Source organism: Amblyomma americanum, chromosome 3 (genome assembly GCF_052857255.1).
Source record: "Amblyomma americanum isolate KBUSLIRL-KWMA chromosome 3, ASM5285725v1, whole genome shotgun sequence".
NCBI classification, from domain to species: domain Eukaryota; kingdom Metazoa; phylum Arthropoda; class Arachnida; order Ixodida; family Ixodidae; genus Amblyomma; species Amblyomma americanum.
Window position 1 is genome coordinate 92,929,972 of NC_135499.1, and position 16,404 is coordinate 92,946,375.

Consider the following 16,404-nt stretch of genomic DNA (forward strand, 5'->3'; position numbering starts at 1 on the left):
TTGGATAAATCGTGAGATAATCCAGCTAAAGCGAAGGATAAAGCGGAGAAAACGCAACAGAGTAAGGAATCAAAATGAAATTTCGCACCTATCTTCGATACTTAAAGAGAAGTTATTGACAGCAAAAGATAGGTATTTTTCCGAAAAGCTCACCCAATTTATGAAAACCTCCCCACAGCGTTTTTGGCGTCACCTTTCACCCTCTAGGGAAAAAATGGAGTTTCTTACAGTGGATGGTTGTGTTGTTACTGATAAATCAGAAATCGCTAACAGATGTAATGCCTATTTTCATTCTGTATTTAGCCCTTCTAACTCTATGCCCCAGAATTCAATAAGCGGATTATGCTCCAAACCGTCTGACACACCCGCTATTACATTGTCCCATGAAGGAATATTTTCCCTCCTCCTTAATTTAGATACAAAAAAGTCTTATGGTCCTGATTCTATTCCTAATGAGTTCCTAAGAAGATACGCGGAATGGATCGCAAAATATTTAATTATCATATTCAATGCATCACTGAAGCAACATTCCTTGCCAAATGACTGGCTGCAGGCTAGGATAGTTCCAGTACACAAATCTGGAAGCAAGCACGTTCCCGACAATTACAGACCTATTTCTATCACCTGCTCCTGTTGCAAGATGCTTGAGCACGTCGTGGCAAACTGCTTATCCAAATATCTTGAGGACACGAACAAACTAAATCCCAATCAACATGGTTTCAGGCGGAAGCTCTCTACTGTTACCCAACTTGTTGAAACACTGCATGATTTTTCAAAAGCCTTAAACAACAGAGACCAAGTGGATGCAGTTTGCCTAGACATGTCTAAAGCATTCGACCGTGTACCCCATGATGAACTTCTTAACAGGCTCATTGACTTAGGCATAAACACAGATATTGTGTACTGGATTAAAGCTTACCTTACTAATAGAACCCAGTATGTGGAGGTAGACGGTGCGAAATCTGACGTCCTGGGTGTACCCTCAGGTGTCCCTCAGGGGTCTGTGCTGGGGCCCATATTATTTTGATGCTATGTTAACAACATCGCAGTCTCACTTCCTCCTCAAATAACAGTCCGGCTATTTGCGGATGACTGTTTAATATACTCAATCATATCAAAGCCAGAAGACCAGCTCACATTAAATTTGGCGTTGAACTCCATTAATCAATGGTGCGCAGCTTCTAGAATGAAAATTAATTATACGAAAACATCATATATTACACTGACAAACAAAACCAAAAATATTTTTTCATTTGGTTATGAAATAGATGGGCGGAATATAACATGTGTCAACTCCTTTAAGTATTTAGGTGTCACTATATCATCTAATCTAAGTTGGAATTTACATATTGACAACATATGTTCAAAAGCTGAAACTAAGTTGTGGTACCTTAAAAGAAAACTGAAACTTGCATCCACAAAAGCAAAACTAACTGCCTATCTCGCGCTGGTACGTCCGACACTGGAATATGCAAGCGTCATATGGGATCCGTATCAGTCAAATCAAACGTATAAGATTGAAAAAGTTCAAAGAAGGGCCGCCAGGTTCATTCTGTCAAAATATAGATATACTGATTCCGTGACTGACATGCTGCAAGAATTACAACTTCCTTCACTGTCGAAACGAAGGAAGATCGCCAGGCTAAAATTTCTTTATCTTTTGCGCAATAATCACTTCAACTTAAACACAAGCTGCTATTTGCAACAGCGTTCGTGTCGCCCTGTAAGAAGCTCCCACAGTTACCAGATTACACCCATGATGGCCCGTATTAACTGTTTTAAATACTCCTTTTTCCCCAGAACAATAACAGAGTGGAATTCCCTGCCTCAGACCTTTCTGCAAATAGACAATCTCCCCCAATTTGAAAATTGCTTGTACCGTCACTTACCTGAATAGACATCCTTGTAATTTTGTTTTTCTTTTCATACGTTTTGTTTCCCTACTGCTATTTTATGGTTGTAAGCTAAAATATTTACCCGCTAGCGTTTGTGCTTTAGGTCTGTATCTGCAGTGCAGGACAGCTGTGTTGCGATGACGGTCGTTTTCAATTTGACTATTTTGAATTGTGCACTGTTCATACTTGTGGCTGTGTGACATAACTTACATATGTATTTGTTTTCACCCTGTAACGGCCTACGGCTGACAGTATCAATAAATAAATAAATAAAAATAAATTTTATGTCTCGTAAGAAACCTTTATACTTGCCTTAAAGACTGGAGACCCCCAGACTTCTTTGCAGCAACTCTAATTTTCTCGTCCAGAAGGAGAACAGCAGGGACAACATTATGGGCGGTGCCCAGCCATGTTTTCCTTAGCGAACTTTAATGAATAGTTGCGTTCAAGCCAAAGCTGAACGAGATTTTCCGCGCGCGTAAAAAAGCTGGGTCTTCATAGTACGTGTCAGAAGAATAGTGCACTAAATTATTAAGTTCCTGGTTTGAAGAAGTAGTACTTAAATCTGAAGCAATATTGAACAGGTCTTATCTAGGGTTGCATTAAAAGCAGGGTGTCGGTAACAACAATGCACGCGTATACTCTGGAATGCCACGCCTGACAAAACACGTTTTCAGCATACTTAATTTTCTACAGTAGAAATGAAGGCTTCTCTTGCTATGCCGGAAGGAACTGGGCAGTGTTTGTGCTGCGGTGCCAAAGAGCCTCTCTTGTCTAGTATTATTTCATTAGAGCGAGAATGAAATTAACGCGCAGAGCAGGAAGGAAGGTGGTTGTTAATGCTCCTTCTAGTACTCGCCTGTAAGGGGCGACGCGAACATCATTATACAATACAAGAAAATTACTCCCGATATGCTGCTAATTTGCAGCATAGTAACGACTGATCAGCAGCGCTGCAAACATATCCGATGCCACAGCATTCATTAAGGTCAATTTCACACACAGCTGCGTCTCAATAAGTTTTTCACTAAGTTCGCCGTGTACTACGACGCACAACATTCTGCCTAGATTTGAAAAATTAATGTGCTGCAGTCGAGAGGTGACACCTACGTCGTTCATAGAACAATGTTTTCACATTTATATGCAACTGCTAGCGGAGACGTTTGCCTGACGGGCGTGCCGAGTACTGCTCTTCGTAGAACGGAAAAAAACGCACGAAAATTGACGATATAATGCTCAAAAAAACTGTGCTACAACACACAATACACAACATAAACAACACTATGCGAACACCACACATTCTAGCAGTAAATGGATAAAAGACACTACGCAGTTAGAATTGATATTCACAATAAAATGAAAACTATTCCATTTCAAGCCGTTTCTATGTATCTTTTTGTTTGGGGTCGTTTTTTCTTGTATTAGGAAGGGAATAAAGGTTCACTTTAAAAAATAAACAATCAACAGCAAGGAAAGATGTCAGGACGCGTCGGTAACAAAATAATCGCACCCATTCGAAAGTAAAATCCTAAATAATTGTCTGACAACTACTGGAGCCAAAAACTAGTAAGGCAAGCTCTCTAAATCAAACGCTGTAAAGCACGACGTCAGCCAGGTATTAAACCTAACATAGAGAAATCCCCAAGGATGTCGCGGACCTGAGAAACGATTACTAAGCCATGATTTCTCGCTTTTTTTGGAGAAAGCGTTGGCATTCTGCCTAATAGCCTTAGAACACTGACATGTATTTTATCAGAAGCGGCTGATCCAATCTTCAGTCGTCTTATCAGATTGTCATGTGGTGGGCATTTCATTTCAAGATAATTTACACTCTCATCGTCACAACCAAATACACACAACTAAACTTCCGAACTGCCAAATGTTTGTACATCGGCGCCATGTAGGCTGTTCCTGTGGCTGGTTGATGTAGCTGTAATGCGCCCAACAAATAATGCTGGCCTTGATTCGCTCCCATTTTTCGTGTTTAAATGTCGAAGGCGTGAGAAGCTTGTCGGACTTTCAAAACCCAGTGATCTCGAGCGTAGAATAACTTGTGGAGCACAGAACAACTGCGTTCCTCTTTGGTATAGATCCAGTTGTCCCGATTTCTGCTGGCGACAGCTCGAGACGCCATGCTTCACGGTCCTAACGCATGTTCTTCCTACTTGTGCAGGCTGGGGATGAGTTGCCTGAATCTGGACCACTTCCGATCTGACTAGTAAGCTCTGCGGAATTATTTTAGAGGTTACGTGCTCTGTACATGATATCTTTTAAATCTTTCAACTAAACAACTGTGTATACAACAGTCATAAAACATAGCAGCGCGGCCAATGCACGTGAACTCTTCTGTTATCGTGGCCAGTCTGTCTCATTGGCCATGGGTCACGAGGAACCTATCGCTCCGCGCATTATTTGGAACGTCACAAAGCACTTGAGGGCTGACATCATAGACTCTCGGACTAAGGACACAAAGGCAATCTTGGGATTAGATCTTAAGAAAGCTTTCGACAATGTAAAACATGAGGCGGTCCTATCGGAACTTCTGGAGATCGGTGTAGGCGGCAAGGTATACAACTACATTAAAGACTTCCTGTCTAATAGGACAGCCACAATAAGACACCAGGACCTGGAGTCTGAAGAAGTGGAGCTAGGCAACGAAGGTACACCACAGGGATCGGTCCTATCCCCGCTCCTCTTCAACCTAGCCATGAGAGGCCTCCCAGTTTTGAGAACTTACACTCTAGCATGTATGAGGACGACATAAATGTCTGGATAAACAAAGGCAGCAATGCAGAGATAGAAAACAAACTTCAAACTGCGGCAGACACAGTAGTGGAGTACGCGGCAGGAAGGGTGCTAGCCTGCTCGCCAGAGAAGTCAGAACTCTTAATATACAACCCGAAATCTTTAGGATTAAAAAGGGATAGCAATCTTAGCATTATGGTAGGAGGCAAACCGGTGCCTAGGGTTGACAAGATAAGAATTTTAGGCCTTTTTATTCAGGAAAATGGAGACAATGATGAAACAATAAAGAAACTGGAAGGATATGCAGCGCAAGTAACTGGAATATTCAGAAGAATAGCGCTCAAAGGGAGAGGACTCAAAGAAAGGTGCCTAATAAAATTGGTGCAAGCATACATATTCAATCGACTCAGCTATGCTACACCATACCTTAACATCCGGGCCCCAGAAAGAGATACGTTGGACTCAATAATTAGGAGGTGCTACAAACGAGCGTTAGGAATACCCATAAGCACCTCAACGGAAAGACTCCTAGCTACGGGGATACACAACACGTGGAAGGAAACGGCCGAGGCGGTCAGAACAGCTCAGCAGGAAAGACGTAGCCAGACATATACAGGCAGAGCCATTTTAGGCATGGTAGGATTGCAGGCAGACAGAGGCATGCAGCAAAAACAAGACATCCCGAAGGAGGTCAGGGAACATCTCAGAATAGACCCACTTCCGAGAAACATGCACCCCACCTTCAGCAGTGGGAGGAGGGAAAAGAGAGCCGAAGCCCTCATGAGACGCTTCATCGAAATGAATAAGGAGACGGTAGCATACACGGATGCGGCGAGCGGTAGACTGGGAGAAGCTGTAGCCTCAGTGGTGGATGGCAATGGTACAGCAATATCAGCAGCTACGATACGCAGCCGCAATTCGGAAGTAGCAGAAGAGGTAGCAATAGCGCTTGCTTGCGTGGGAACAGAGGCAAACTATATAATAAGTGACAGTAAAACAGCCATATACAATTATGGAAGAGGTAGAGTTGCATCAGAAGCGGTGCGGATTCTAACAGGGAAAAAGGTGCATAGAAATATTAGCCTAATATGAGCACCAGCTCATACGTCAGTACCAGGCAATGAAGCGGCGCACCTTCGAGCTCGAGATCTCTACGTCCGAGCAGAAGCGGAACCGCCAGATTGCAAGTAACTCGACGAGAGACTACAAACATACACAGAAATCAAAGAGAATTACAGACTGCAGGGAAGAACTGTCCCTCCTCCGGACAAGGAGCTCGGGAACAGAGAGGCAGTAACCTGGAGAAGGCTACAGGACGGAAATTTCATAAACCCGGTATGGGCGTCACACATCCTACAAGACGAGGACATGGAAGATAAATATAAAAAATGTGAAGAAAGGGGGACCCTCGACCATATAATTTGGCAGTGTGTACATTCCTCAGCGGTGAGGGAAGGAATAGATAGTAGAGAAGCCTGGTAAACCCTTCTGCAAAGCGCGGACCCCGAGACCCAGAAGAAAGCCATCCATCTGACGGCAGAGGCCGCGAAGAGCCAACAACTCTTTGCCTGCATCTATTCGCGGAGGCTCTGGCACCTGCCCCTAGGCCTGCGCGCCAGGGGTAGGGAGTAGAGGGCCTCCATTTCTGATGGAAATAAAAGTTTTTGGAACTGGAAATGGAGGGCTGACTGCACGGTGTGATCACAGTCTAACTACTCATGTATCTTCTGTTTAAGAAGTTGTTGCGACCCATGCCAAGAGGCATTGAAATTTGATGCTGGTCAGAAATGAACGTTCCGAGATGATTATGTTTTCTGTTAGGATGACATTGCTGCTTTCTTAAGCATCGATGCCCGTCGAGCAGCAAACCATCGTGAAAAAAAAAAAGCTGTGCACTAAATGCTGTCTATCTAAGAGAGACTTCAGCCTTTCTTAAAAACGCTGCACGTATGTTACAACCTCAGGCTTTCTCGTTCAGAGCTGCGCTGATTACGCAGACTGCTGCTTTTGGCTGGAATGTTCGCTCCTCCCGGAGATGGTCTAAGAATGCTGCTATAATGCCGCGTAGAATTAAACCCGTAAGATAGGCACCCGGAGTTAATGGTTTTGAAAGCTTTCTCTACATGTTTTAAATATTCAGAAAGTCCATACCGTTCTTGACACTATCCTCATCAGCTGAGAGAAACTAATTCGGCAGCTTGCTCACGTTACCTTAATATACTGTATAGAAGTGTCTTCTTTTGTGCCTCCTTACGCAAGGAGTTCCCGAATAATGTATTATATTTTGCGCAATGAGGCATAAGAGACCAGCTGCGCCTGACGAGCAAGCGCCTTGAAGTTCTCGCTATCGCCCAAGGCCCAAACTAACAGTTTTCCCTGAACTCATAGCCCGTAAGCCCCTGCAAGTGGCGCGGGCGCTCACTCACACGCTCGCGCACTGCGCTCCGCCGGTGTTTAAGTAATGCGGCTCAGGCTCGCATCTAAGGCCGTCGACTGCATTGCGCCAGCGGGGCTTGCAAATGAGCCGAGAGACAGTGGACGTGCGAGACCTACTTGAGCGTACTCTTATAGGACGGGGAGGCGAGGGACCTCCATGACCACCTCTACGAGGAGGAAGCGGCCCAGGAAGGAACGCACGGCTTAATACGCAATTAGTGCCTGAGGGAAGGACGGCGTGGCACAAATCGCGGTGTGATTAACGGCTCGCTGCACAGGAGCGAATTGCGGAGATAAAGAAAACAGGGTTGCTCATATCTCCCTTGCCTATGAGATCAGTATGATCTTAAACGTTTCCCCGAGCAGCGCCTAGCGCAAGAACTCCTCTTGCGCAGTTTACAAGAACAAATATTAATATTGCAATTTTATTGGTTCCTTGCGAGGCTGAAACTTAGCGGTAGCGGCTTAAGCTGCTTATCAGAATTCTGAGAGAATACTTTGGGGGAGCGCGCCAATTCATTTAGCTGACTGATGGACGGTAGTAGCGCATACCTCCTCAGGGCGCTGACGCGAAGCGGTTAATAGTTATATGAAAACAAGCAATCAGTGGTTCCTGCGTGCCAGGCATGATAGCTGTGCGTCACAAAGCGAAGGACGCGAAACGACGCCTGTCTGAACATATCGGCTGTATTTTTTTTTTTTTGCGACAGCGCTTGCGTCATAAGTACCCACTTGTCCACTCGATTCAGCATCTCTCGGGGTCAGCCACGAGTGTTCAGGGATTAGATTGTCAGCGAGTGCAGGATTTGAGAACAGTGAAGAAGTTTGTTGAGAAATTTCCACTAGTTTAGTGTGGAGCGAGGACTAGACGAGCAGGACGGCTGAAAATAAATATTATTATAGGGCCATGGTTCTGCCATCATCGTTTCGACAGTCGGAGCATAATAGGGGGCCTCCTGTTAATATAAAAACATTTCAAGTTAGGCGTATGGAGTCAAAGGGGCTAAGTTTTCACATGCGATGGTACACTTAAGAAGCGCAATGACATTGAAGCCCTTCATGACGGAAATGGTCGAGTTACTTTCCATCTCTTTTGATCTTTTGGAGACGATTTTGCACTATATTATGTCATATATAACCAAGAACGTAAACTTTCATGCGTGGGAAAGACAGGTGGCTCATCCCCATTTTTTCTTACACAAAAGAGTATTACCTGCGCTGTGCTACATCTATTGCTTTTTTTTTCATTTCAAACGTGAGCATTAGCGTCAGCATGATTGATTTTCTGAAGCACGGCTTGTTAGCACCAATCATCATTATTTCATTTGACACTTTTCAAAAGTTCATGTACTCGTCATGCTTGATAAACCGACCTGTAATGGGTCTCCGGAATAAATGATATTAGCGAATCTTTCTTGTTTCACTTGACCGCTGCCTACGCAAGCATTGTATATCCGAAAAAGCTGTTTAGAAACGAGACCTCTCGAGCTTGGTCCTCTAAAATGCTTCTTCAACATCGCTGGTTAATCTTTATCACTTTGTTTTTCTAATATTCCTTGTCTTCTCCCAATAAGACAACAAGCTTTTGGAAATAATTCTGGAAATCATGGAAACAAAAATTCTGTATAAATAAACCACGGCAATGAAGATAATAAAATCACAATAATAAGGCAGAAAACATAACTGCAAACTGAAACGTGAGGACTATACGGTTGTAGCCATCAATAATTGTTATTTACCACGTTTTCTTTCAGAAAAAGGTCCACAAGAAAACAGCCAAGCGGCGTTGCTGTCTCGACAGATTTTGTTTCCACAATATTCTTTCCACACCTACGTAAAACATTGCTATCCTACTGAAGCAAATTACGCTTCGAAGCAAATAAATGCTCCATTTTTTTCTGAACATGGTTCGGTATGAAAACTCGGCTAATTTATCGCATGCACTACTTTCAACACACGCGAGCAGCTGTGCGGAGCACTATGAGACTTTAACACTTTGTCACGACAGCTCGATGTCCGAAAATGTATAAAGGCGCGTGTAATGAATACACGGGTTTCTTAGAAACGTATCTTTGAGATCTGTACTGAGGCGTATAGGAGTAATTATGAGCATGTAAATTACAGATGCCGGATCGGAATTGAGCGAGTACCATGCGTTTCCGGTAAATTTTATCTGTGCTTGGCGCGCAGTCATACCGCTATCGTGTGGACCCACTGAAACCCCCCTTTGCCATGCACGGCGCTGGTCTGGCAGATGGCGCGCGCGTAGGCGACAATTCTGCTTCGGAGTAGTGTCGTTCGTTTCTGAACAGGTGTGATGGAACCGCAGCCGTCCACGAGTGCTATGGTGGTGGCAGCGTCTCTGTTCGTTTTGAGAGGCCTCCTAGAGACTCTGAGTGATTGGTGCAAGGGGGAAAGCGATGGCGTTCCGTGGACACTGGACTCCCAGGCAGCGCTCGCTGCAACACGTTGTCGCGTTCCACTCTTAAAGGCGAAGCATAAGCGTCCTCCAATTTTTGCGTTACAGCCTTTTTAACGGGTAGATAAGCAAACATCAGAGTAGAACTGACGTCGGATAAGCTCGCAATGCCCAACAAAGGCACCCTGCAAGACTCAATACTCTCCCCTGTACTCTTCAATATAGCCATGTCAGGGCTCCCTGAAAGACTTGACCGCATCGAAGCCATCAGGCTTGTCATGTACGCTGTTAGCATCACAGTTTGGTCAAACGAGGGATCTCTTGGGGCAGAAATGACCAACTCCTAGAAGCCTTTACCTGTATTAGCCAGTGCGCCAGGGAATGGGGTCTCTCCGGTTTCTCAGGAAAGCTCGAAGCTATACGCATCCACTCGCGTAGATACGACAAAAGAACCTCCGGCAGGGCATTCATCTTGAAGGACAAGAGGTTCCTGAAGTAGCAACACTGGGTTGAAGATGCGAACTCCTCCCGCACTCCAGAGATTAAGGTCGCTTAGCATGCAAAACGAGTCATGCTCCAGGGCTCAGAAGCGAAACCCTTGGGATTTATAGTTTTGACAAAGGATATACAGTCCTTATGAAGAAAAGTTCACAGCAACATTTATACTATATTCGGACTTTCCAATTGCATTGACATGAATGTTGAGCACGGTTTCGTGCTATTTCATGGCAGGGCTCAAACTCTATAGTTATGTGCGTTCTACTGAACCCCTACGACACTCACTCAAGAATTCGGGTCAATATCCTTAGTTACGCAGGTCGCCACCGTCATCTACTTCTCCAAGCAAGCGCTGTCATACCCCTCCTCGCTCCTCCATCCAAAATTCTACACTCGATCTGCACGAACTTGCCCACTATTACAAATTCTCCAATTTTAATGTGGACTTACCTGACGCTAATTAACGCATGTAAGTTAAAATCGAAATACAGAAAGCAAAGGTAGAGTTGCGCAGGATATATAATGCGAGGCGAGAGATGGTCCCGTAAAAATAAAGGAATGTATTGCAAAACTGGGCTGGCGTAGCGGAGCGGGTCAGAGTCAGGTGACCGGGTAAAATATGGTTGTTAACGACGGTAAGGTGGCCGCAGATCGCACAGCGGAGCGTTAATTGGATGTTTATGAGGTATAAATTTCTGCAGAAGTGCACCTATCTTTGCTTATTGTGATGCTGCTGCTGATGAATTACCTACGGGGACAATTTCGTCTTGTCGTCGCTCTCATGTTCACACAGATGATGGACGACCAAGGGTCGGTGATCGGGGATGCTGAACAGTTTTCCGGCAATGCATCTGCCGCTTTCAACGAGAGCAGCAGGCCCGATGATGGGAGGCAGCCTGCTGTACTGGTGTTCTCAGCAGCTTCCGGGGAGGACGTGGGCAGCGGAAACACGTCCTCTACCTGGACACCGTTGCTAGCCTACAATGGCACAACAAGCATCGCGCCGACTGCCTCAGCTGCCGAGATACAGTGCTACCTGTCAGACGCCAACCGGTCCACAGGTGAGAATTGCTTCCTGGAGCATTTTAAATCGTTTTAGTGTTCATCCCAGTCTTGAATGGTCGCTCACACTTGTGTTGCAAATGATCTAGTCGCACCCTGCACACGCCTCGTGTCTGCTCTTCACTTCATTTTATTTATTTCTTTACTAATGCTGCTATCCCATAGAGGGATTTCGGCAGAGAGAGAATGCAACAAAAAATACACAAATGGGCAAGAAATGAATATGAAATCAAGAGTAAAATCAGTAACAAGCACAATAAATTATAATGCGAAGATGTACAGAGTAGAACGACTATGCATGATCGTGCGGCGAAACCCCATGAGCATGTTAAACAGACGCACTAAGCAAAAAAAAAAGCCCAACCATAACTCGGAACCCTACAAATAAAACTCAATCAATTTGAACAGGTGGCTGTTATATTAATTATTTGAAAATCTGTTCCAGTCCACAACCGCTGTTTGAAAAAATCAGTATCTAAACCAGTTATTCTCTGTGAGAGAGTCGACATCGTAGTATTAAAAATCGGCCTTTTGGCGACAGAGTAGCAAAAATTAAAGACTTGAAGGAAATCGGCGTTTTATATTTGTTAAATATTTAATATAAAAAAAATATAGAATCTGACAGAATATGTCTTTAGCCAAGGACAATAATACTGCTGCAGTTAGTGTTATTAATACCAAATCAACGAACCTCTCATCTAACGTATACACAAGAGATCGCTGTGATATTGATGCGTAGCGCTAGCTGACATTTTACTCTAATATGTAAGTGCGATATAAACTAAATGAAATAAATGAAAGAAACAAAGAAAACTTGGAGAGCGGCACACTCCATTCTGGGTGTTATATTATTATAATTGGTTTTTTGAGGGAAAGGAAATGGCGCAGTATCTGTCTCATATATCGTTGGACACCTGAACCGCGCCGTATGGGAAGGGATAAGGGAGGGAGTGAAAGAAGAAAGGAAGAAATAGGTGCCGTAGTGGTGGGCTCCGGATTAATTTCGACCACCTGGGGATCTTTAACGTGCACTGAAATCGCACAGCACACGGGCGCCATAGCGTTTTTCCTCCATAAAAACGCAGCCGCCGCGGTCGGGTTCGAACCCGGGAACTCCGGCTCAGTAGTCGAGTGCCCTGACCACTGAGCCACCGCGGCGGGTTCTGGGTGCAGGGAAGAACGTATTTCTGTAAACGTTTTGGGTGCAGGGAAGAACGTATTTCTGTAAGTCCTAGCGGCGCCGTGAGATTCTACTTGGATCATAGCAATAAAGTTACTGAAGTCCTAGGAAAAGCTTGCAGCCATGCCCGGCTCATGCCGTAAGATACTACTGCAGGCATGCATTAATTCTATACAGAGTGAACTAAGAAACCTCTACTACGCAAAATCCCGTACGGGCACTCGTATGGTAACTTGGCTTCTTCGCTGTCTTTCGCTATTATTTTCCTCCTGCTTTTACCTGCTTTACTGTTCGGCATACATTATATGCATTAGAAAACATGTGCGCTTTTAATTCTAGACCGGACAATGTACGATTGTGGTTGTGGTTTGACTAATAATCATGAACGTTATGGAAACTAAAAACGTGAAACATTCGCCTTAAATGAATTTAAAAAAGGGCGCCTTGGTGGGTTAGTTGCTCGATCACCTTGCGGTAACGAAAACAACGTGTTTCTTTCCTACGACAAGAGCCTGCGTGCTCACCGCTCTGTGCCCTCACGTTCCGCGCTGTGGGGCCCCCGCTGTGTGTGGGGCTTAGTTTGTCTGCTAAATCAGACGGCGGCGTGGACAGCCTTCGTAATTAATTTATGATGCACAGACAAAAGGTACTTTGAGATTTACCCGCTAGAAAGCTCTGAATAAACTATTAAATAGTAATTTCTCACAACACCATTGAAGAGTCGCGCCGTCTGCCGGTGTTTTGTGAATCTTAAGTGTACAGCCAGCAATTCGCCCTTTTTCACATGGCCGCTCTGCGCATGCGCCAATCTTCTCCTCTAGTTCCATTGGTTGAAAAGAAAGCCACCAAGTAATGCCGAGCGTGCGCAGTTCATGTTAGTGACAGGCGCACGCAGCAGACGGCGGCAGCTGTCAAGGACACACATGCCGCTTCGCCGGAACAGCTGGCTCTTGGCGGAAGCAGACCGCATTGCGTCTCCTACGTGCGTTGGGTTGAACACGTAGCACAAGAATTTTCGGCCCACCCCAGAGGGCGCCACTCCTTGTGAAGAAGGCGGAGTGGCTGCCCTTGCTTTCTTTTAGTTTCGTAAAACCAGGCCAGCTGGTGGAGACCGCCGCTACTTACCTGCTGCGTCATGGACTCATTACTATATATATTGTTGAGAAAAACGTGTACCCTATGCCAGCCTAACAATGGCATGAAAAGTGAAAAGCCAGCTTTATTCAAGTAAATTCGTGCAGCAGTTTAATTATTCGCTTTGTTTTTACATACCGAGGCTTCCTTATAACAAGTAGTTGGTACCTTTGAGCACGATTGGCACTTGACCTCAACGACCTCGACCTCACTTCCACTTCAAATAATTGGTGGTGGTTTAGCTCTGCTAAAGTAACAATATTGTGCAAAAGGACTCTTTTCTGAGCGTGGACACCATCCCCACGTAGCTGAAAGCATGAGAGGTAACCACTGACCCGGGAAGCCACTTGTGCGTATTTGCTATACTCACAATGAACGGTCTAAACATTCCGCTCGTTTTAAGAAAGGGAAAGGGCATAACTGCCTCCTACAGGTGGACTCACAGCGCGAATGAGGGGGCCACTGCTGGCGTTCTTCATCGGTTTCTGCAGCACGTCTCGCACCGCTTCCGACCTCTATTGTTGGCAGTGCTGGCCTCCTTCTTCCGTTTCACTTGGCCGGCCCTCACACAGACTGACCGCTTAAACCAGGGGAGGGCGGCAAAAAGCGCTTACGCACTAAGCTCTGCTATCGTGGTTTAGCAAAATGGCCTCGACGGCGTAGACGGCTCCGGCCGACTCACTCCGTCCATAGCGCTCGGAAACAGCAATGCGAATGCCGGGAGAGGGCCGCCGGCTTCTTTTCCCAGCAAATGTCGTGTCACGTACTTAGTCACGTGGCCACAGCTGCCAAGGCAGCGGTTAGCGCAGCCATCGGCACGCCGGGTGCGAATGACGTGGTTGTTATGTCCCGTGGCTGCTACACCTACACTGCTCCTCCACTTCAGTGTCCAATTGCGGCACCGATGACCTTTGCTTCACTAGGCCTGTAAAGTTTTCGCTTTGAAAAAAAAAATGGCTGGACAGAAACTTCAATGCTAATTATGGTTCTTTTCAAGGATGAAAAATCATCCACATTTACTGCGAGCGCAGCCAAGGCTTGGCTTATCTCAGCAAGTTGCTGAATCAAGGCAGGATGAGGAGTACCTCAGGGCTGCCCTTTATCGGTGAGGGATTTTATTAGAGATATTTGGCCTCCCAAAGTTTTTTTTTACTTTAAATGTTTTCTTTTTATACGCATGCTCACTGATAAAAGCGCACTTCCCTAGATGGCAGCACTGACGGCACTCTGGACATTCCATCGTCTCATCCCCATCTTGAGAAAAACTGAAAGCAAGCAAGGCTTGTATCTTCAGGCAACGTTGTCATGGATACGAGTGTGCGGAATAGGAAACAAAAAGGTTTGCGTGACGTAGAGGCCGCAACGGCGGCGGCAGTGACGTAATAAAAATACAGCACAGTAAGGCACCAAGCTTTAACACGCAGGTATATACAGTTGCTGGTTGATTGCTGTTGCCCTACACCGCTACTGCCAAGCGTGTGGAGGACTGCTGCGTTGCTCCGGGCTTTTCTCGGCTTGTTTTTTGCTCGCACCACCTTTTCGTTTAAAACGAATAGAACAACATAACGTGGAGTAAATACCTTGGATACTCTGTTTCTTGGTTCTCAAAATACTGAATGCCAATCTGCAACTGATAAACGCGTGATACACCTTTCATTCTCTAGCCTGCAGATTTCAAATTAATAGGCATAGAAGAACATCAGTAGCATTTCCGTCTTACAGGTCCAATAAGTTACCGTGGAGTATAGAACGCTCGAAACTTCTTTCCACCAGCGCCTCTTGGCAGCCTTTTATCGCAGTTGATAACAAGGATTCTCTATATACGGCCATTTTCTTCCACTGGCGATTAGAATCTGATCCGAAAAGCCAACGGAGGTTTTCGCTGTGCGAAGGCGGAAGCTTCAGGCCCGAACCACTCGTTCTGTCTTTTTTTTAAAGGCACAAATGACGCCTTAGACCAAAATATTTTGCTTGAGTCAAATGCCATTTCAAAGTGTTTATTCATTCCGAAATGCTGTGCCCCAAGGCTGCCTAAGTTTACTGTGGTCATATAAGGAGCATGCTAGTCCACACATAAATGTATATGTCATAACATTTTTGCGACCTTAGCCATCCAGTTATTGAAGCGAAATTTTTGAATGGATGAGGGTGATATCACGAAGGAAAGAAAAAAACAGGGTATACCGTGTCAGCCTAGTTCTTCTATTTAAAAGAAAACGAATAAAACTGCATTTCTCTACTTTTTTTTGAGAGTACTGAAAACTACACCCAATAGTTTTCTCCCTGTTTAGATAGCATAATATAAAATAAAAGGAGTTCCGCCTTTATTGACTTAAGTTCTAACCAAGCACATTTTCTTCAACTTGTCCGAAAAATATTTTTGTCGAGTTAGGTTTAGCCCGTAAGGACATCAATCAGCCAATGGACTGCGAGGCATCGCGAATATGCTCTAATGTGCTGCAGACTAGCCTTGAATTGTGTCCACGTTTTCACTGTAGTTATAAGATTCGCGTAAGTAATGTGGTATAAAAAAGTTTTAGACGTTATATAACTCCAAACCTGACGATCATCGCGCGAACTACGTGAAACCACCTTCGTATAATTCCGAAACAAGGGATCACAATTTGTAGGTAAAACAACGTGTTAAGTGCTGCGTTTCCCAGTATTCCTTTCTTGTTCCCTATGTTCAGGCTTCTGTAACGTGTAAAACAGCAATAAGCGTTCTCAAGAGTGCACGAAGCCGCACTGATCCGCAGACGTCGCCCGGGGGTGTGCGGCACACGGGCTTTAATGGACGCTGTGAATGGGATTGATAACCCACAAGAAGGCACCGCCGAATGACGTGTGTTGCTGCGTGCACGACTGGGAAAAGCGTCCCTTTTCAATGCGATAACGTCAAGAGCCAGTTCTTCTGGAGAAAATTGGGATCTGTCGAGGAGGTCGTCACGTCACAACCACATGACCTCGTGCGAGTAATCAAACACCCAAGAATTAACGATCATGCTGTACAACAGTGGTGGCGTCTGTGCATAATT

The 16,404-nt window shown here is 45.0% G+C and overlaps 1 protein-coding gene across 2 annotated transcripts in view; it reads left to right on the forward strand.

Annotated features, from left to right (window-relative positions):
- Positions 1–16,404, forward strand: part of LOC144124730 (diuretic hormone receptor-like) — a 328,464-nt gene that overhangs the window by 150,672 nt on the left and 161,388 nt on the right. For both annotated transcript variants that reach the window (XR_013313270.1, XM_077657587.1), the window contains exon 3: positions 10,787–11,054. Coding sequence is in view for 1 of the 2 variants with exons in the window: in XM_077657587.1 (XP_077513713.1) it covers positions 10,787–11,054 (268 nt within the window). In the remaining variant the exon portion in view is untranslated. The remainder of the gene's footprint in view (positions 1–10,786; positions 11,055–16,404) is intronic.